The sequence below is a fragment of the Nerophis ophidion genome, linkage group LG10 (genome assembly GCF_033978795.1).
Source record: "Nerophis ophidion isolate RoL-2023_Sa linkage group LG10, RoL_Noph_v1.0, whole genome shotgun sequence".
In the NCBI taxonomy this organism is placed as follows: domain Eukaryota; kingdom Metazoa; phylum Chordata; class Actinopteri; order Syngnathiformes; family Syngnathidae; genus Nerophis; species Nerophis ophidion.
Window position 1 is genome coordinate 41,287,632 of NC_084620.1, and position 23,460 is coordinate 41,311,091.

General features: G+C 41.8%; 1 protein-coding gene across 1 annotated transcript in view; it reads left to right on the plus strand.

Moving 5' to 3' along the window:
• Positions 1–1,119: 1,119 nt before the first annotated feature.
• LOC133560827 (insulin receptor substrate 2-B) overlaps positions 1,120–23,460 on the plus strand; it is a 36,058-nt gene continuing 13,717 nt past the window's right edge. Inside the window, exon 1 of the mRNA XM_061913795.1 lies at positions 1,120–5,427. Within this exon, the coding sequence (XP_061769779.1) occupies positions 1,581–5,427 (3,847 nt within the window). The 5' untranslated portion in view covers positions 1,120–1,580. The remainder of the gene's footprint in view (positions 5,428–23,460) is intronic.

The following is a 23,460-nucleotide window of genomic DNA, read 5'->3' on the forward strand; positions in this document are numbered from 1 at the left end:
CACACACACAGCTAAAAGTGATCTGCTTTAACGGCATAATTACACAGATGGAGTTGGGAAGCTTTAGCCTTTAGCCACACAAACACACGGTGATTCCTTGTTTAAAATTCCTGGAGGTGAAACTATACTATGGATCAGAGCGCGGTTAAGCCAACATTAATCAAGAACGAATGTCAACCAGCAGGTTTCGGTGAGAAAATTATGGTTAAAAAGTCAGTTCTCGAGCTTGTGCTGTCCATAGCTGCCGTCGACTAGACACTGCGCGTCAAGACACCGTGGAGACACTCTATTTAACTCACTAAAACACTAGCAACACAATAGAAAGATAAGGGATTTCCCAGAATTATCCTAGTAAAGGTGTCTAAAACATTGCAATCCGTCCCAATCGCGTTTTTTTTTTTGTTTTTACTTTTTTTTGTTTTGTTTCTAGTCCGTCGCTATCAATATCCTCAAACACGAATCTTTCATCCTCGCTCAAATTAATGGGGAAATTGTCGTTTTCTCGGTCCGAATAGCACTTTTTGTTGGAGGCTCCCGTTATAAACAATGTGAATATGTGAGGAGTAGCTAAACATGTGACGTCATTGTCTGCGATGCATTTGTCTTAGCACCGAAATTTGCCACCTTTAGGTGGATGTTCTCTACTAAATCTTTTCAGCAAAAATATGGCAATATCGCGAAATGATCAAGTATGACACATAGAATGAACCTGCTATCCCCGTTTGAATAAGAAAATCTCATTTCAGTAGGCCTTTAAAATAAACCATCATCTTTCATATATATACAACTGGAGTATTCATTGAAGATGAGTGAAGAAAGAAGAAACCCAACAGTTTATGAACTTACATTCATATTTTGTTGAATTATTATTCAATAAATATGCTTATAAAGGATTTTTGAATTGTTGCTATTTTTAGAATCTGACGTACCCCTAGGCATACCTTCAAGTACCCCCATGGGTACGCGTACCCCCACTTGAGAACCACTGATTTAGAAAACAAGCCCATTTATGGCGCTCTGGTGTGTCTGCTGGTCTGAGATCAGTTTTAAGCTGACAACGTCCACATCACATTCTAAATAAGCCCCAGCAAAGTTGACGCCTATATTTTTTCACTCCGCGTCCTGCGATTGGCCACAGCTATTGACGCAGGCAGCAGTGTCCCGTTTCCATTGGCCTGGGCGAGTGTCAGTAAAGGTCACGACGACGACGACCGGCCAATCAGGACTCTAGTTCCGCCCGTGAGTTGATGACGCACTAGATCACGTGATGTTTGTGCCCTGGCCCGCAGATTTGTGTACACCAGGCGACGGCGGCGGGGTTGCTAAGCGCTAACCGAGCCGCGGCTAACTAACACGGCCACCATCATGCCGCACACGGTAGGCTTAACTCTATTGAAAACGAAGCCTCATTGAAATACAGCTAAAGTGTGCTAAAAAAGAAAAAAAGATAGAAACCTTCCGTGCCGGTCAGCGGCAGCTTGGCCTAGCCGGACTCGGGGAGCTCGTCGTCCTGATGCGAGAATGGGGTCGTGGTCCACTTGGATTAGCTGACTCGTGAAGTGACCTTTGATTTCACTCGGATGGCAAATTTTGCAAATTACCAGGACGGCAAGGCAGCGATGTTGATACTGGAGCCGCAGCAGAGGGACGTGGGCTCCAAGCCCGCCATCGGGGGGGAACCCCCTTCCCCGGTAATTAACGTCGGAGGAGGAGGCGGCTCTCGTTCCCATCAGTTGCCGCCCTCCAGCCACCTCCATCAACATCACTATCATCATCATCATCTGGCCGCGGAGGCTCCTGGCAGGAAGTCGTCCCCCAGCCAGCTCCACATTGCCGATGAGCCCGCCGCTCCCTCCTCCTCTGCTGCCAGCACCGCTGCCAACATCCCTTCAGACGCGGTGGACGACATTCGCAAATGCGGGTACCTGCGCAAGCAGAAGCACGGGCACAAGCGTTTTTTTGTGCTGCGGGCCGCCAGCCGCCTGGGCCCCAGCCGCCTGGAATACTACGATAGCGAGAAGAAATTCCGGAGCAGCTTGCGCTCGGCGGCCACGGCCGCCAGCAATGGGGCCGCGGGACCTTCCTCGCCGAAGAGGGTCATTTACCTCTACCAGTGCTTCACTGTCAACAAGAGGGCCGACTCCAAAAACAAACACCTCATTGCTCTTTACACAAAGGATGAATACTTTGCCATTGTGGCTGAGAACGAGCAGGAGCAGGAGGACTGGTATGTTGCTGTCAGCGGGTTGATGAGCGAGGGCAAGAAAGGACATTTGGATGCGGACGATTTGGATGACGGCTATGGTACGGTCACGCCTGGTACTGTTTTTAAGGAGGTGTGGCAGGTGAACGTCAAACCCAAAGGACTTGGTCAGACCAAAAACCTCACAGGTGTTTACCGCCTATGCCTCTCATCCAAAACCCTTCACTTGGTCAAGTTGAACTCTGAAACCCCGTGCGTTAACCTCCAGCTGATGAACATTAGGCGCTGTGGACACTCTGAAAGTTTCTTTTTCATCGAGGTGGGTCGTTCCTCCTCGATTGGGCCAGGGGAGATATGGATGCAGGTGGATGACTCAGTCGTGGCCCAGAATATGCACGAGACCATCCTGGAAACTATGAAAGCCCTCAAAGCATTTGCAGAGTTCCGGCCCAGGAGTAAAAGCCAGTCATCAGGCTCTAACCCAATGCCGTTCATCACCACGCGCCGTCACCTGGGCAACCTGCCGCCAAGCCAGACAGGGCTGCAGCGGCGGTCCCGAACGGAGTCAGTTGTGGGCACACCACCATCGAGTAAGAGCTCCGGCTCTAGCGGTTACCGGTTCCGCACGTCCAGCGAGGGGGAGGGGACAATGAACCGTCCGTTTCACTCCGCCACTGGAAGTTTGGTTCACCTTCACTCTGTGCGGGCTCAGCACTGCCGTGCGGAGGGGTATGGCGCTGGTACCAGTAGTGCTGCAACAGGAAACGCAGGAACCTGCACCGGAGGAGGCCGCTATGTTCGGGCCATCCCAGGGTCATCGTCATCCATCTACCACGCCCGTTCCGCCTCCCTTCCAGTCTCCCACTTCCCCTCCACCACCAGCCCTGTGAGCGTGTCCTCCAGCAGCGGCCATGGTTCTGTCTCGGATACCCTCACCCGTCCATCTAGCGCTTCGATATGTGGTTCGCCATCTGATGGTGGCTTTAACTCCTCTGATGAGTATGGATCCAGCCCTGGTGATTTCAGATACTTTCGCGTGCGGAGCAACACACCTGACTCCCTTGGGAACACCCCACCAATTAGAGAGGAGAATTGTTTAAACGACTACATGGCAATGAGTTGGAACCGGGAGGTGTTTGGCACCAGTGGCGGCTCTGGAAACACCAGCGGGGCTGAGACGCCCCGAGAGGAGAGTATGTCAACAGAGGATGAGCGCTTGTCTTCTCTGAGGAGGAGGACTCATTCTTTCTCCAGAACTGTTGGGGGGGCCACTGGTGGCCCAGGAGTGGCTGTCTACCAAAAAATGACCCAAACCAATTTTTCTTTGGAAGAAGGGGCTGATGTTGCGTTTGGCGGGGGCCTGCTCCGTGGCGGGCCTTCGTCCTCCACTTCCTCGCTGCGCTCTGACTACAGCTCTTGCTCCGAGCACAGCCAGCAGAGCCGTCCCTCGACGCAGTCTCAACCAGAGCCTGCCGGGGAACACCCCAAGGAAGACAGCGGTTACATGCCCATGATGTGCGGTGTGGCTGCGTCCCCGAGGGACACATACCCTGACTACATACCCATGCAGCCCGGCTCCCATCCCATCTTCCACTCCCCCCAGCTTCATAGCCCTGCTTTGTTTCCTCGCTCAGCCCAGCGCCACTCACAGACCTCCACCGATGCCCACGGCTACATGATGATGTTGCCAGGAGGCAATAGCAGCGCCCCCTCCCCAGTGCAGACCTCTAGCACAGTAGGTGCAAGCAGGAGTGGCAACATAGCAGACAGACCTGAGAATGGAGAGTACATGGACATGTCATTTAGCAACAGTGAGGGCCGCAAACCGGAAGGCAACAGCGCGTGCAACGCCCCTGAGGGCACTTACAAGTCCTACAGCCCTTATTTTTCCCTCCCTCGGTCCTACAAGGCCCCCAATAGAGAGAGGGATGCAAAGGAGTATGGTGACTATGTTCCCATGACTACTCCAGCAAAACCTGTCTATTCAACAGTTGCCACAGATTCCATATCCACACCTGAGAGAAGAGCAGGCGGGGGCGGTACCAACTCCACGCCCTCTCACCCACCTCCACCTTACGGAGCTCACCACACGACCGCCACAATGGCAGATCGGCGTGTCAGACCCAACCGGCTCCCCCTAGGCAGGAGATGTTTCCCCGGACCATTGCGTGCAGGCGAGCAATCATCCGCAGGCACCGCTACCTCGGCCGCCGCCTTACCTGACAGGCCACCCAGTCCAGGAGAGTACATCAACATCGATTTTGCTGATCACTACCCCCACCAGCAACAGCCCCCCGCCTACCATCTTGACACCCATCATGATGGCGCTCTACTGGCCTCCAGTGACCACCGTAGCTCCCCTACACTCCCCCAAGGCCAGGACTATATGAGCATGGAGGTCGGGCTACACCCTCACAGCAGTGATGGCAGTATGGGTAAGAGCCAGTCACCCAGACCCAGCCTCGTGGCCCCTTGGAACCCACCCAGCTATATCCGACCCCAGACTAACAATCCAGCCACACTAGCCTCCCCAGGGGTCCCTGCTGGAAGTCACTGGAGGTCATCGGGCGACGACTACACCGACATGACTTTCAGCACGGCTGAAAGGACTCAGATGAGCCCTACCGCTATGCTTCAGCATCTCTGTGTGATAGAGGGACACTACCCCTCTCCCACCCTTCCCCCCATGAACTTCGGGAGGTCACAGCCGCACCAGCAGGAGCCAAAGGTCATCCGGGCCGACCCTCAAGGCCGGAGGAGACACAGTTCTGAAACATTTTCCTCCACTTCTTCCTCTAATTCAACGCCCTCTGGTGGGGCACCTTTTGCTGCCTGTCCAATGCTGGCTGACTCTGCGACCGAGAATGGATCATGTACTGCACAGGGCCAAGCTTCCAGGTGGACCAGCTCCGCATCTTTTGACAGCATGTGGATGTCTGTAGAGGGTCTCGGGGACGTGCCAGCAGACCGAGCCCAGGCTCGGGCATCAGACTTGGACACAGCATCCAGCACCTCCTCTTCCGCTGGCGGAATGTACAGAAACAACACGTCTGCGGGATACCAGAACGGCCTCAACTACATCGCCTTGGAGCTGAGGGATGACGGGAGAGACGCAGATGTCGCCAGGTCAGCAGGCTCAGGCGAGGGCCTGATGCCACCGGAGAATGGGGCCTATGCCAGCATAGACTTCACCAAGTCGGATGGCATCTCTTCGAAGACCAAGGGTGAGTAAAGCTGTCTTGTTGTAAAATGTATGATGAAGATGATTTGAAATGGTCCTCAACAAGCCTGAGTGTGTAGTTGCATCGTGTCAACACGTGTGTGCCTGTGTTGCAATGGTGTGTGGTTATGGCCGATAGGACCCAGTTTTGTAGATAATTGTTGAGCGGCTGCAGTCTATCCCTTCAAAAAAAAAATGTCCGTTCTGGATCATTTCTGAGTGCTGCAGTTGTGTTTAAGTCATTTCTTGCAATGCATCTAAGAACTCTACTTATCAGTCCATCCCTACTGTGCAATATTTTTGCAGTAGATATTAGTTAAATTCAAAGTTAAACATTATTAATATAAATTAAAAATGTATGATATTTAACTGTTAATTATTGATATTTAATCGTGATTAGCCCTGTGATTAATCAGATTTAAAAACGTTATCTTTGACACAGGATACACATCCTTGCTTGATTTGTATGTGGTCGAGTGTGGTAAAGCCCTTAAAGTCTTTGTCAATTTAGTGAAAGAAAATATTAATAATTGGATTGGTTATGACATGTTTGAAGTGGTCCTAAAATTATTATGGCACTTTTTACTTCCAATACGATACCGACAATGGAGTATTGTCTTATACTGAATTTAATCTGATACAATATCCGCAAATATCATTGTACATACTTTTATTATTTTGTAGTGGGGTAGAAAATGTTAAAAAAGGTATGGTCAAAAGAAATTACTCTGAACAAGGCAGGTATGAAATACAATAACCTTTATGACTGTTAATTAGATTTTTGCCGACACCTAGTGGTCACAATATTTCTTTAAATCAGGGGTATGACGCAGTAAGTTTGAATGATGCGGACACGTTTGTTACTGGGTCCTTTTTAATACACAGCTGCCTTGGAGACTTTGCAGCTGTAAGTAATATGCAACTGTATTTATTTGATACTTCTTTATATTGTCAAATGTTGTATTTTTAGACTACAATATGGTTCAATGAAGGACACTTGTTATGTACAACTAACTTGTGTGCTATATTGTGTGCTTAGCTGTTGTGTAGCTGCTAGATTACCTTTTGTAAATCACTTTACTAAAACACAAGAAAATACAATCCTTTTCTGCTTATTGGAGGACATTTAGACATTAACTGTCTGTCCCGCTTTGTACAAGTGAAATGCTTCAGGATTTGTATCAGAGCTGATATTGGAGATTCTAGATGGAAGCAGATATCATACAATAGTTAATTTGTTTTTGGCTGATATCCCACTGATATCAATATTGGATTATTTTAATAAAACACCCCATAAATCTAAGTTCTATACAGGGGAAATCTGCTTTTTTCTACTCTTGCCCGAAACCATCAAATTCCACAGGCTGCTCTCCCGACCACACGTACTCTATTGCGGTGTTTGACGTCTTTTATAACTTTGCATGCATGACCTACACACAAACTTTTAAAGGAGAACTGCACTTTTTTTTTAAATTTTCCCTATCATTCACAATCCCTCTGTGAGACAACATACACTTTTTTTCTTCCTTATGCATTCTAAATCGCAAAAAAAAGCATTAGCAAGAATCAGCTAACAATGCAGTTAGTGAGGATTTAATCTATTCCGCCTATATTCCTCCCTTTAGCTACATTTTTAGCTGTCTAGTACGAGCCGTATTTTACGATTTAGAATGCCCAAAAAAGAAGAAAAAAAAGCATGTTCTTGTCTTACATAGGGACTGAATGATAGGCCAATTCCAAAAAAAGTGCTGTTCCCCTTTAATTGTTGAACGTGTTTTCTACAAATAGAGCCTTAAATGAAAAATTATGGATGGAAAATATAATTAAATGTCTTTGAGGAATTTAATGGGGTCTTCTGCATCTTATTCTGAATGATATCAAAGCTGTCAAGTGCATCACTGACTGGTAGGGATATCACGGTATGATATCGTTATGGTGTTAAGGCCACAGCATCATTGCGGTATTGTTCAGGGAAAAAAACGGCTTGGTAAAACTGAAGTGGGAGGAATGTTAAGGAGAAACACACTTACTGTAATTGAAAACCAACGTAATGAGAAAATATTCCAATCATATTTATTTTGTGACAAAGAAAAATAATCAGTTGAGTGTTTTTTTTACCCTTTGGACAACTGGAAAATAGCATTTAAGTTAAGTGTCTTTCAACTTTTAACTTCCTGCACTGGACATTTTTGTATTTGTTTCAAGAATGCTGATTGTCAGGAGTTACCCAAGATTGCAAATACCTCACATATTAATGTTCGACCTAACTGGCTTTTTAGTTTCACATTAAGGATATTTTCCTAGCGAGGGTTCATCGAGCGGGTTCTCGTATTACTTCTTTCGTCGTACGTTCGTCGCGCTGTGCAGTGTTGGCAATTTCTTTCTTTTTTTCTTGCATGTCTGCGCTATATAATGAGGACTTACGCCAAAATGAAACTACTTCCTGTCTACACGTTCCTCGAACTCCAACATGCTTTCTCCTCCATTTTTTTGGGGTTCACCGTAAAAGCAAAGTTAGTCCATCCATTTGATTTCAAGTTTTTGGGAGGTTCTGCTCTACTCATTGTCGTTTCCTTCCCAGACTGTCCCACTAAATAACTCCAGAAAAAAACTACCCTGGCGGGAGTGTTGGTTTGATCTGGTCACATGTAGAGGTGGGAATCTTTGGGATTCACGATTAGATTAAAGATAGATTTTTGAAGCATCTATAATTTCTGTGTTTTGATGCAGTTTTACATTTATTTTGGTTCCACTAAATAAGCGTTTATCTATAAGCGTTTAACTATAAAATAAACTGTGCATTCGGTATAGGGTTGTACGGAATACCTGTATTACTGTAATACCGTGATACTAATTAATCATATTCGGGACTATACCGCCTCTAAAAAGTACCAGTCTTCCCTAGACACATGAGGACTTTGAATATGACCAATGTATGACCCCTTAACTATTTGGTATCAAATTTGTACCCAAATTTGTGGTATCATCCAAATGCTGCTGCGATAGGATCCTGCCCCCCCCCGTGACCCAAAAGGGACAAGCGGTAGAAAAATGGATGGATGGACTGATCCAAAACTAATGTAAAGTATCAAACAGAAGAACAAGTGATTCTTGCATTTTAACAGAAGTGTAGATGGAACATGTTAAAAAATACATTAAAAAATAAAGTACCAATGATTGTTACACACACACTTTGTGTGGCGAAATTATTCTCTGCATTTAAACTATCATCCCCTGGGAGGTGAGGGCGGCAGCGGCGGCCGTGCCCAGGAATCATTGTTGGTGATTTAATCCCCAATTCCAACCCGAAAGAGAAAGTAAGCAGATATTAACAGTAAATGAACAAGTAGATTAATAATTCATTTTCTACCACTTGTCCTTAATAATTTTGACAAAATAACAGAATGGAAAATGACACAATACGTTACTGCATATGTCAGCAGACTAGTTAGTAACTTTTGTTTGCTTACTTACTAATAAAAAAACAAGTTGTCTAGTATGTTTACTATTTTATTTAAGGACAAACTTGCAATAAAAACACATGCTCAATGTACCTTAAGTTTTTTTTTTTTAAATAAAGCCAATGATGCAATTTTTTGTGGTCACTTTTATTTAGAAAAGTGTCGGTACCGATATCGAGACAAGGCTAATTTGTGATAAGAAACAGTTAAATTAATAGAAATGTTTGCAAAACTGGAACATAAGTTCCCCAAAATAAAGGAGCTGGTCGGATCTCGCGGTGAGGTGGCTCGCTGTCGTCAGCCAAATTTTAGAACAGTCTGCATTACCTTATTTACAATAATTAAGTGACGATCGATTATTGACGCTTATTAATGGACTTTATTATCATCCATTTCTGAATAGCCATCCCATCCATCCATTTCCCACCGCGTATTCCCTTTGGGGTCACGGGGGGCGCTGATGCCTATCTCAGCTACTATCGGTCTGAATAGCGATGCATCTAATTATCGATTGTTTCTCCCACCTCTCGTCACGTCACAGTAGCATTGGTAGTAGGGGTGTAATGGTACGTGTATTTGTATTGAACCGTTTAGGTACGGGCGTTTCAGTTCGGTTCGGAGGTGTACCGAACGAGTAGACATGCTAGCAGCTAGCAGGCTAGGACAACATGTTAAAGCCAGAGTTGTAAGACCCTCCTGCCTCGTTAAGATCTCCTGTTTGGGAACACTTTGGCTGCGCGATACAACAATTGAGGACGGAGGTTTGCCAAGGTTGTTCAGCAAACATTTGTTGCACCTTTCCTGCTTCCGGCTCCCATAGTGTCTCCCTTGCGCTTACAACCCTTCACTCTACCCGGCAGTGGGTCTCCACAGCTCCGGACTCCAGGGTAAATGAAGAGTCCAGCGATTAGTTGCAAATCGTGGCTTTATCGAGGTCTTGCACACAGCCAATCCAACCAAACACTAGCCACTCCTGTGCTCTACCGCTCCCTCACCTCGCTCGCCCGCACGCTACTCTCATAACACAGTGGTTCTCAACCTTTTTTCAGTGACGTACCCCCTGTGAACATTTTTTGAATTCAAGTACCCCCTATCAGAGCAAAGCATTTTTGGTTGAAAAAAACAGATAAAGAAGTAAAATACAGCACTATGTCATCAGTTTTTGATTTATTAAATTGTATAACAGTGCAAAATATTGCTCATTTGTAGTTGTCTTTCTTGAACTATTTGGAAAGAAAGATATAAAAATATCTAAAAACTTGTTGAAAAAGAAACAAATGATTCAATTATAAATAAAGATTTCTACACATAGAAGTAATCATCAACTTAAAGTGCCCTCGTTGGGGATTGTAATAGAGATCCATCTGGATTCATGAACTTCATTCTAAACATTTCTTCGCAAAAAAATAAATATTTAACATCAATATTTATGGAACATGTCTACAAAAAAAGGCGGGCGGTGTTGATGAACGTGGACCCTGACTTAAACAAGTTGAAAAACTTATTGGGGTGTTGGCATTTAGTGGTCAATTGTATGTATTGTACTGTGCAATCTACTAATAAAAGTCTCAATCAATCAATCAATCAAAAAAAGCACTTTATATGTAGAAAGGTTTTGTTAAGAAACCATTCTAAGCCTTAACTTATTTAGTTTTTATTTTATATGTTATATATGTATTAACCCTGGCAATGGACCCTGTGTGTAATATGTATGTCATGCAATTGCTTACAAATTTGGTAAATTAATAACCCAAAAATTTATATTTTGTTGTTTTCTTACTGTACCGAAAATGAACCGAACCGTTACCTCTAAACCAAGGTACGTACCGAACCAAAATTTTTGTTTATCGTTACACCCCTATTTGGTAGCATTTTTAAAACCAAAATACAGCAATATTTCCATTATCGTTACATCCCTGCTGATTGGACAGTATTGTCCTATCTCAAGGCTGGTGCAGTAATGTCTTGCTGCAATCCAGTTTTCTGTCATATCTTGCGTCCATAATTGACAATTTCGCCTGCTTCTGCTTGGACATGCACACAAAGGCTGTGGATCGCAAATGAAGGTGCGTATCCCCCCCCGTCATGCCAGCCTGAGTGGGCGGATCTTGGTCATGTTGCGGTCGCAAAGCACGAATGGGCAGTTAGAATCCCTCGTACGCAACCAGACCCATATGCTTCTGACTATTGAAAAAAAATGTTATCTCCCTTTTGCCCTCAAGACCGCTTTACCTAAACAAGAACTATCGCCACATTTTAATCTTGTGAATCGGAGATCTGGTCACACTAGTAAGACTCGCTTAAGTCGACAATAGGGATGTAACGATACAGAGTAAAAATGAAAACAGCGGTAAAACTGCCGGAGATTACTGTTTTAAATTAAAATGAGCAAAAAAACGTGATTGATAACTGTACTTTGATAAACTCATGGACTGACTTGCGCTAGCTCACTAGCTTGAGCTAACAAGAAAACAAACGAACTCCAAAAATTTATAGCAGGCGTGTGACTTTTCCGTCTATAGTCAGAAATCCGTCTTTTTTTTTATCTCTGTAAAAATATAAACATTATTTTCCGTTTTTTCCGACATACAATGTGTGTTCAAAATCTTCATACGTCTCTTTGCCATACCTGCCAACAACTGCGGTTTTCCCAAAATCAGTACGGTTTTTGATAATCCATCTGTAAAAACTACTTTTTTCCATTAAAAATGATTAACTTTAAAATCGAAGGTACGTAGCAAAGCAACTCTACGGACAGGGGACAAAATATATACGGGAAACAACAATGAGGATTGGTTTCTTTATGTATAAGAAAATCCACGATTGGTTGGTTGGTTTACTAAGATGAGTCCTGATTGGTTCAGATTAGAGCAAAATATTATGGACAGGCCAATCCGAAATAAGATAGGGCGGGTCATCGAATCAGGAAGGGAAATCATAACAGACATCCCAAATGATAACGAGAGAGTCGGAAAAGTGAAGAGGGAATATTCAAGTGTGTGATTAATATATTACAAAAACTAGTGGAAGATGGCAGAGGTATTCTCTTTCTTAGATTTTTCTTTTTGCGATGTAGACTATGTTCAGGAAACCCATAATGTGTCTACTTAGCCTCATTTGGACGATTGTATGCGTCTGGTTAAAATAACGCCAAACATTTATTTTAGTCGTTTCCCTACTAAGCCCAAATCTCGACATGGAAGACATGTAATACACAATTAAGAACACACATGATTGTGATGACTTTTGCTACAGTATAGCCTGTCTAAATGCTACTTTTCATTTTCATTGGTGTTTTACAACAAGACAGTAGTAGCTGACGTTTTGTTCGTTTTTCTATTGTTTAAATTTTGACATTGAATAGTTTAATCATTTAGAAACATAAACATGACTGCAAGATACGTGTTATTTCATGCTATAAACCACAAATGGTTATTCTGATAAAGGAAGTTATCTAATAGAATAAACATGGTTTGTACTCTTTATGATTTTTGCGTTTAGAGCAATTAGAAGTGGAGAGGGAGTCGAAGAGACAGAAATTAGCTATAAAATCCAAGGGCGAATCCAGTAAAGCTGAAAGAAAAAGGAAAAAGCAAGCTGCTCAGAAATTAATCAGGAAGGCTCATGTCAGAGCCGTCTAAGCAAAAATGCCAAAGTAATGTGTGAATGAACCAAAGTAATGTGTAAATAATGTAAATAACTAGATGAACCATCTTTGGCTGTGAAGTGAACACGAGTAAGGTTGTAAATACTGTATAGAATAGGCTAACTCACGTGGTTCCTGTGGATGTGAACACATGTAATTTCTGTAGGGACTAAATAATATAGTGACAGAAACAGACATAGTGATTTATTTGGATGAATGGGGTATGTATTTATGTAAACTGTTGATCATTTCCAATTTTTTTTAAACACAGAAACATCTTTAAATTGTATTTTTATTTGCTAATTGAATTGTGCACATTAAACCTACTCCCTAAGAACAGAGTGATCGTTTTATACTCAGACGTACACATGACGGACGAGTTCTGGATGTGTAGATAATTTCTTTTATGGCCTTTTTTTCAATTAAATCTGAAAGTGCTTCCGTACAAACCTATTGCTGGTTTGCATATGATGTTACATCCGTTTTTCTTCTTTGCGGCTTAATTCACACGATGGTCAAGCAGCTTGAGCGCAGCATTAAAATAAGTGAATGTAGAGTTGGAGCAGACTATGCCCTATTGCTGTCCTGTTCTTGGGTGTTCAAGTCCTTCAAATAAAGAGATGGGAAAGAGCTTTCATAGAGTCCCAAAAGAAGTGGTTCATAAAGTTAGGGGGAAAAATGAAAAGTGCATCGAAAAATGTCTCTTGAAAATAGACACTTTCATCATCTTTTGGAATACAAACAGACTGCTTGTGTCTGCAGGGATCACTTTGTAAAATGTTTGTTTGAAAATTTGATTTTTTGAGAAACTTTCGCTGATACAATCCTGTTTATTCTCTACTATATTAGTATTGTTTGAGAGCAGAACTAAACGTAAAGAAGAGATCGCATTAGTTTGTGTAACTAAAACGTTTGCTCGTGCAAATAAACTAATGCCATGTTTAGTCCTAGTAATACATACTGTCATTGTTGGTCCAATCCACCATATTTTCTTTCTTGATTTTCATAACACAAACTAAAAGCTTAGTTTGTTGTAGTGCAGGAAAGTCAACTGCTTTATTCAACATATGATCATATATAGCGTCTTTAATTGGTGGTATTCGTTAGCAACAGGAAAATATCTGTAATAGTATCAACAAACGAGAGGAATTAATCTCTCGTACGCTCAACCACATAGACTGAATGTTTATAATACTAGCAAATTTGTATCAGGTAATTAACTGCAAACAAACTTATCCTTTCTCTCATTAGCGTCACGATCCAGCAGCACGGCGCTAGTTATTTTTTTACTTAGCGATGCACGAATTAATCCAACTTTGTGGACCCCTCAGATATAAAGACATGATGTACCTTCTTGTATTTGTCGAGGAAGTGCGTCCGAGGCGAGCTTAGCATCTACTTCGGTGATGATTGGTTCAAATCTTTAGAAAATTATTCTTTAAGAGTGTAAAAATCCACTCCATCCAATTTTAAATATTTTTTCATGATAGCTTATAAATTTGCCTCTATACCTTTTTAAAATACAGACTATCGCCTGAAACACGGAAGTGCGTCTCGGTCACGTGATTGCAACCCAGGAATATTTAATACAATAAAAGCATAGCCATTAACAGGGAACTGCACTTATCTGGAACTTGGCCTATCGTTGTCAATCCTTACATAAGACATGAGGACGGACGGGTTTTTTTAATGTATTCTAAATCAAATCAAAAGTCAGCTTACAAAGAAGCCTAAGGGTGCCTCTTTATTCTGCCTACAAAAACCTTTAAAACAACATTCAAACACCTCCATTCGGGTTTTATATTCATGATGTAAGTATATATGTATTGTTGTAATATGCACATTTATAATAATATTAACTCATTTTGATCATTTTAAGCATAGATGGTGCATGAATTTAAATTATCACGACAAATGGGTTTTTTTACATCACTAATTACTCACTGCAGATGTCATTAGAGCCAACAGAAATAAAAAAACATCACTTACTGTACAAGGTCTGCTTGCATTAGGATGCCGACTGCTGTTTTTTTATAAACTGTCATTGCCTCAAAAGTAATAAATTAAAATCAATGTTGTTATGAATTATTGACCTGATTAAGGTTCCAATTACTTCACATCAAATATTCAACTTTGAACATTCGTTTTTGCCATAAAATGGGTTTTCCTTTGACAAAAAGGACAAAGATGTATTTTTAATTGTTTTTAACTTTATGGCGACAGATAGGCCTAATATAGATCAAGAGATTTATGTGTTGAAAAATAATTAATAAATACATTATGACTCATCCGTCCGGGTACTCCGGCTCCCTCCCACTTCCAAAGACATGCACCTGGGCATAGGTTGATTGGCAACACAAAATTGACTCTAGTGTGTGAATGTTGTCTGTTCATCTGTGTTGGCCCTGCGATGAGGTGGGGACTTGTGCAGGGTGTACTCCGCCTTCAGCCCGATTGTAGCTGAGATAGGCACCAGCGCCCCCCGCGACCCCAAAGGGGAATAAGCGATAGAAAATGGATGAATGGATTATGACTCATTTTGAAAACATTTTAAATATTGGGTGGCACGGTGGAACAGGGGTTAGTGCATGTGCTTCACAATTAGAAGGTTCTGAATTGTCCTGGGTTCGATCCTGCGCTCGGGATCTTTCTGTGTGTAGTTTGCATGTTCTTCCCGTAACTGCATGGGTTCCCTCCAGGTACTCCGGCTTCCTCCCACCTCCAACGACATGCACCTGGGGATAGGTTGATTGGCAACACTAAATTGGCCCTAGTGTATGAATGTGAGTGTGAATGTTGTCTGTCTATCTGTGTTGACCCTGCGATGAGGTGGCGACTTGTCCAGGGTGTACCCCGCCTTCCGCCCGAATGCAGCTGTGATAGGCTTCAGCACCCCCAGCGACCCCAAAAGGGACAAGCGGTAGGAAATGGATGGATGGAAATCCAAAAGTCTCAAACCCTTGAAAGTGTTAAAATGTAGTCTTTTCTTTTGTCTTACTTTCAAAGCATAAGTTTTTACAAAATTTTTTAGATCAATCCATTGATTTTAAGTTTTTATTTATGTTTTTTTATATGGTAAACACAAAATATTAAATATTTTCACCGCAAAATACTTCAAAGTGGAATATTTTGTGTGGTGCAATTAAAGCCTTCAATAGATAATTCATACCAACATTGATTTTGACGAGTTCTATCTGTGTTGGCCCTGCGATGAGGTGGCGACTTGTTTAGGGTGCACCCCGCCTTCCGGCCAAGTGCAGCTGGGATAGGCAAGACAAGGAGTAGAAAAATGGATGGATGGATGGATATTATTATTTCAGCAATGACAAAAAAAAACAGCCTGCATGGCAGCTTTGTGTTATAAGAGTCAACATTGCAACGTTTAATTGTTACATTTGACCTGTTTGCTCCTTTGTCCCACTTGTTTATTTAGATTTTTTATTTTTTCTAGTATTTTTAGAATTTGCCGCTTTCCTTTAAAAAGTTAGCTGCGGGCTTCTCTTTGGATACCACTGATGTAGTACTGTACATAAAATAAGCCCCCATATCGCTTTGCTGTGCTAGGTTTACAAGTAGTGGTGGGGGGCTTGGGGCCCCTGTTATGGTTTTGTGTACTCCTGATCTGTTGTTATGTCTTCAGACTTCTTCAGAGGTCAAGCCTTACTCATTTTGGGTGAAAAAAAATGGAAGATCTTTGTCAACCCTCCCTTGTTTACCTCACTACCCAATAGTAGCAGTCAGTCTGGACTGTGCAAGGTCATGTGTTTATCAACAGAGATGAGCATTCACCTAGATCAACGATCGTGTGTGTGAAAGGGTAAAGTGTATGTATGGAATCACGGCTGCCTACACTTTGATGTGGCGTGTCAAGGCAGAGAGGAAATGGGTCGTCATCATTCAGGAATGTGCTTCCTCTCAGCTGCTAGACAGTAGGACACCTGGTTACTCGAGTAGTGGGAGTGGGTGTGAGGTAGGGGACTTGCTGTCCAGCTGACAAGGACATTTTTGTCCAAACGGCACACAAAAAGCTGCATTCACGCCAGCGATAGTACTGCAAGTGCTGAGTGTAATGCAATCCCTGGTGTTTGAGCGGTGGTGGTCGCGGTGCCGAGGGCCTGGGATGGGGCTGGGGGTGTTTCATAGGTTGCCTTTTTTTTAGTGGCACATCCAAATCTGCAACACGGAACGCCTGCAACAGACATAGAAAAGAGGGTTAGCGGGAGTGTAAGGTGCTAAAGGTTGGGGGTTTGGGGGTGGGTGAGTGCATATTGCTGGGTCAAGAAAGATGTGAAAGAAAGTTGTTACACAGCCACCGGTCTGCTATATTTACACATATATTTTGAGGCTCATGTAAATTTATGACTGCCCTTGTAACAAGACTCCCATTTCCACTTTCCACTGATGTGTGTGCGTGTGTGCGTGCATGTGTGTGTGTGTGTGCGCGTGTGCGTGCGTGTGTGTCTGTGTGCGTGCGTGCGTCAGTCAAAGAGCCACCGACCGCCTAAACTTTTTTATTTATATATATATATATATATATATATATATATATATATATATATATATATATATATATATATCCGCCCGATTGTAGCTGAGATAGGCACCAGCAACCCCAAAGGGAATAAGCGGTTGAAATGGATGGATGGATTTATATATATATATATTTTTTTCCTGTCCAGCTTCTTAGGCAAATCATAGTTGATGAAGATGCCCATATCAGCTGGTCATATTTAAAGGCCTACTGAAATTAGATTTTCTTATTTAAACGGGGATAGCAGGTCCATTCTGTGTGTCATACTTGATCATTTCGCAATATTGCCATATTTTTGCTGAAAGGATTTAGTAGAGAACATCCACAATAAAGTTCGCAACCTTTGGTCGCTAACAGAAAAGCCCCGCCTTTACCGGAAGTCGCAGACGATGACGTCACATGTTGATGGCTCCTCACATATTCACATTGTTTTTAATGGGAACCTCCAACAAAAACAGCTATTCGGAACGAGAAAACGACAATTTCCCCATTAATTTAAGCGAGGATGAAAGATTCGTGTTTGAGGATATTGATAGCGACGGACTAGAAAAAACAAAAACCAAAAAAAAACCAAGTAAAAAAAACAAAACGCGATTGCATTGAGACGGATTCAGATATTTTTAGACACATTTACTAGGATAATTCTGGGAAGTCCTTTATCTTTCTATTGTGTTGCTAGTGTTTTAGTGAGTTTAACAGTACCTGATAGTCGTACGTGTATGTCCACGGGTGTCTTGACGCCAATGTCTGAGGGAAGTCGACGGCAGCATTATGGACGGGGCAAGCTCAGCTGATCTCCGGTAAGAAGCAACTTTTTACCACAATTTTCTCCCCGAAACCTGGTGGTTGACATTCGGTCGGGATCCATGTTCGGTTGATCGCTGTGATCCATCGTAAAGTTTCACCTCCGGGAATTTTAAACAAGGAATCACCGTGTGTTTGTGTGGCTAAAGGCTAAAGCTTCCCAACTCCATCTTTCTACTTTGACTTCTCCAATATTAATTGAACAAATCGCAAAAGATTCAGCAACACAAATCTCCAAAATACTGTGTAATTATGCCGTTAAAGCAGACGACTTTTAGCTGTGCAGCGTTCATATTTCCTGACAGCCCGTGACGTCACGCGTACACGTCATCATTACGCGACGTTTTCAAGAAGAAACTCCCGGGAAATTTAAAATTGCAATTTAGTAAACTAAAAACGCTGTATTGGCATGTGTTCAATGTTAATATTTCATCATTGATATATAAACTATCAGACTGCGTGGTCGGTAGTAGTGGGTTTCAGTAGACCTTTACAAAAGAAAAGTGTAGGATACTTCTCTTGTTGCCTTATTTGTATTTGACTTTATTAAATGTATTTAGATTATCGTTTGGTGCTAAACTAAAGTCTTAACAAGCTGCTACGCTTCGTACTGCCTCTGCCTCTGTCAGTACGTCTCTGCAGCAACCTGCATTGTCCCACCCACACAACCATCTGATTGGTTACACGCAGAGCGGTAACAGCCAACCAGCAGTGCGTATTCAGAGCGCATGTAACAGCCAATCAGCAGTGTGTATTCAGAGCGGTAACAGCCAATCAGCAGTGAGTATTCAGAGCGCATGGAGTCAGTGCTCACGCCAGAGGCAGGCAGAGAGGAAGTGAGTATTCAGAGCGCATGGAGTCAGTGCTCACGGCAGATGAAGGCAGAGAGGAGAGACGGTGCATATTAGTAGAAAGGTGTTTAGCAGGTGAACATAATGCAGCGGACTCTCCCCAAATTATAATAAACACCTCCCAGTCAACTACTAGTAACATCACTATGAGCCCGTTGACGTTCTACAAATATATGCGGCAGCTCAGCTCACTTGCAGTACTTTAGGTGAAGGCTAATTAGCTTTTAGCGTAACGTTAGCTAATTTTGCGGTGTGTGCGTGCGTGTGTGTGTTACGGACAGCAAAAGCCCTTTCTGTCTGAGAGAAAGACAGGCATTATTGACCTAAAGTTAACAACTAAGTTATTTCACCTTACCTTTTTCTTTGTTGAAGCAGCAAAAATTATGTTAAATGAAGAGTTTCTGTCTCTGAAAGTTGATTTAATAATGTAACTGCATCATAAAAACCTACATGAAATCCATGGTGTTCAGAGATGAATAGTCTCTCCTATTGCTATTGTACGATTTTTTCAGCTATAGTTACATTAATCATTAGTAATGTAGCAGCCTAGTTTTGAATGGCAGGGTCCCTGCTATCACATGATGATAAAAATATAACATTTATGTAATAAAAATCAACTACAGGCTTCCCAAATGTTGTAATAAGTATGATGAGTTGAGCATGTGGCGCCACTTTTAACTCTTTTTTTTTTTCCAAACGCTTATTTACAGTAAGTCATTAATTTGACTGTCACTATTTTGACTTAGTAAGTCAATATTTACTAAGTCAAAATAATGACACACTTAGTCTCTCAGGTAACTAGGACTGTTTTGTGCTTTGTTTTTACTTTACGGAAAAAATATTGAGATATATATCGTATATTGCCATTCAGCATACCGAGCAGAAAACACAACCAAAAATTGTAGGCTTCTTCACGTGACGAAGCCGGCCTACTTCACCGCAGTCTGTAGTCCAATGCACCCCCCAGGCAGCGATCAGATGGAGACGTGATGGCCAAATTACACTGTTCCATGCATACACCTGACTTCGTGTTGCCGAAAATGCATTAATTAATGACGGTTTTTCGGTCCTTAAAAAATTAAACGCAATTTATTACAAACCCCGTTTCCATATGAGTTGGGAAATTTTGTTAGATGAATATATAAACGGAATACAATGATTTTCAAATAATTTTCAACCCATATTTAGTTGAATATGCTACAAAGACAGCATATTTGATGTTCAAACTGATAAACACTTTTTTAAAATTGTTTTTTCAAATAATCATTACTTTAGAATTTGATGCCAGCAACACGTGACAAAGAAGTTGGGAAAGGTGGCAATTAATACTGATAAAGTTGAGGAATTCTCAAAAAAAACACTTATTTGGAACATCCTACAGGTGTGCTGGCTAATTGGGAACAGGTGGTTCCATGATTGGGTATAAAAGCAGCTTCCGTGAAATGCTCAGTCATTCACAAACAAGGATTGGGAAACAATCACCACTTTGTGAACAAATGCGTGAGCAAATTTTCAAATAGTTTAAAAACAACATTTCTCAATGGGCTATTGCACCGTCTTCCACCGGCGGTGCCTCAGATACATCTTGAGGATCTCATGGAGAGACCACATCACCAATGAAGAGGTGATGAGAAGGGCAGGGGTAGCACCATTCTCCGAGAATGGCTGCACACATACTCTGACTGCCAAGAGAGAGACCGGAAAGTGTGGCAATGGACTGGGTGCCAGAAGGGGGAAAGAGGAAGAGAGGACGGCCAAAGAAGACGTGGATACAAATAGCCAAGGAAGACCTGAGAGAGATGGGAGTCAGCTGGCATGGAGCAAGTAGGGTCGCCAGTGACCGGAACAAATGGAGGGGACTCGTCGCCCAATGTTCCAACAGGAACGTGAGGAACTAATTCTAAGCCTATTGCGAGAAATTTAGGAATTTCACCATCTACGGTCCGTAATACCATCAAAAGGTTCAGAGAATCTGGAGAAATCACTGCACGTAAGCGATGGTATAGCGGGCCTTCGTTCCCTCAGGCGGTACTGCATCAAAAAGCGACATCAGTGTGAAAAGGATATCACCACATGGGCTCAGGAACACTTCAGAAAACCACTGTTAGTAACTACAGTTTGTCGCTACATCTGTAAGTGCAAGTTAAAACTGCTAGGCAAAGCCAAAGCCATTTATCAACGACACCCAGAAACGCCGCTGGCTTCACTGGGCCGGAGCTCAGCTAAGATGGACCGATACAAAGTGGAAAAGTGTTCTGTGGTCTGACGAGTCCACATTTCAAATTGTTTTTTGGAAACGGTGAACGTCGTGTCCTCCGGACCAAAGAGGAAAAGAACCATCAGGACTGCTCTAGGTGCAAAGTTGAAAAGCCAACATTTGTGATTGTATGGGGGTGTATTAGTGCCCAAGGCATGGGTAACTTTCACATCTGTGAAGGCACCATTATTCCTGAATGGTCCATACAAGTTTTGGAGCTACATATGCTGCCATCCAAGCAACGTTATCATGGACGCCCTTGCTTATTTCAGCAAGACAATGCCAAGTCACTTGTTAAACAGCGTGGGTTCATAGTAAAAGAGTGTGGGTACTAGACTGGCTTGCCTGTAGTCCAGACCTGTCTCCCATTAAAAATGTGTGGCGCATTATAAAGCCTAAAATACCACAACGGAGACCCCGTACTGTTGAACAACTTAAGCTGTACATAAAACAAGAATGGGGAAAAAATTCCACCTGAAAAGCTTAAAAAATGTGTCTCCTTAGTTCCCAAAGCTTTATCGAGTGTTGTTAAAAGAAAAGGTGATGAAACACAGTGGTGAACATGCCTTTTCCCAACTACTTTGGCACGTGTTGCAGCTATGAAATTCTAAGTTAATTATTATTTGCAAAAAAAAAATTAAGTTTATGAGTTTGAACATCAAATATCTTGTGTTTGTAGTGCATTCAATTGAATATGGGTTGAAACGGATTTGCAAATCATTGTATTCCGTTTATATTTACATCTAACACAATTTTACAACTCATATGGAAACGGGGTTTGTATTATACTGTTTACTGTTACATCCCTTGTCCATTAACAAGTAAAAAGTCAAGGGCATGTTCTTGCCGCAGATGTTGGTCAATTTTTTGGGCATTACGGCAAATGACGAGGGCGGTCGTGGTAAAATTCAAGCGCTGATGTCATGGCTGTCTTGAGTTTCCAATCATTTCTACAACTCTTAATTTTTTTTGATAGAGTGATTGGAGCACATACTTGTTGGTCACAAAAAATATTCATGAAGTTTGGTTCTTTTATGAATTAATTATGGGTCTACTGAAAATGTGACCAAATCTGCTGGGTCAAAAGTATACATACAGCAATGTTAATATTTGGTTACATGTCCCTTGGCAAGTTTCACTGCAATAGGCACTTTTGGTAGCCACAGAACTTTCCTCCAGAAGGTCTTATCTTTGTACATGGGATGTCAGATGAAACAAAGGCCACAATACCCAGCAATATGTTTGAGTTGAGTTTGAGTTTATTTCGAACATGCAAGCATACAACATGATACATCACAATTTCCAGTTTCTCTTTTCAACATGTTCGAAAAGGAGCAGGAAGAAGCAGGGCTTATTTAATCCTACCCCTTTTCTTTTACATAACAGTTGCTAAAACTTTTGTTCACTTCCTGTTCTCAATGTATTCACAATATACTCATAAGTAATCACAATAAGAATAAATAAATACATAATTGGTGAAATAAGTTTTATTCCAAACGATGAGAAATACAAAAAAATATATAACTACGTTAATGGGTGCAACAAAAAGCACCTCCTTTAACACACCTGACATTTTGTACTTTTTTTTTTTTAATAATATTGTCAGACATAGCACAGATAACTGACAATTAGTTTAGCAGGCATCTAAAGCGTATTTTACTTAAACATGGAAAGGTGTGCGTTGAAATGTGGCGTTCAAGTGTTTGCATAGTTTAGTTAGATCCATTCGTAAACACAAAGTTTGAAGAGTTTCTTGAAATGGATCATATTATTACATTGTTTGATTGCTTTGCTTAATCAGTTCCATCATTTAATTCCACATACTGATACTGAAGGTCTTAAGTGTTGTACGTGCGTACAAATATTTTAAATTAAGTTTTTCTTTAAGATTATATTTCTCCTCTTTTGTTATAACCTGCTTCTTGGGAAGCAGGTTATAGTTTGCTTTGTGTATAAATTTAGCTGTTTGCAATTTCACTATTTCGTGGAATTTCAGTATCTTTGATTCAATAAACAAAGGGTTTGTATGTTCTCTATATCCAACATTATGTATTATTCTAACTGATCTTTTTTGTAACACTGTTAGTGAATGAAGTGTACTTTTGTAATTATTTCCCCATATTTCCACACAGTAACTCAGATATGGTAACACTAGTGAGCAGTAGAGAATATAAAGTGATTTTTGGCTTTATTCATTATTGACGTGTTTCTTGCTACTTTATGATGTATATTTTTTACATGAGATTTCCAGTTCAATTTATCATCAATCATTATACCTAGAAATTTGGTTTCATTTACTCTTTCAATTTCTATTCCATCTATTTGTATTTGTGTTTGACTTTCTCTTCTACTGTTACCAAATAGCATTATTTTAGTTTTACTGAGATTCAATAATAGTCTGTTTTTGTCAAACCATTTTTTTAATTTGTTAATTTCTTCTGTTATAATTTGTATTATCTTCTGTGTGTTCTCTCCTGAACAAAACGC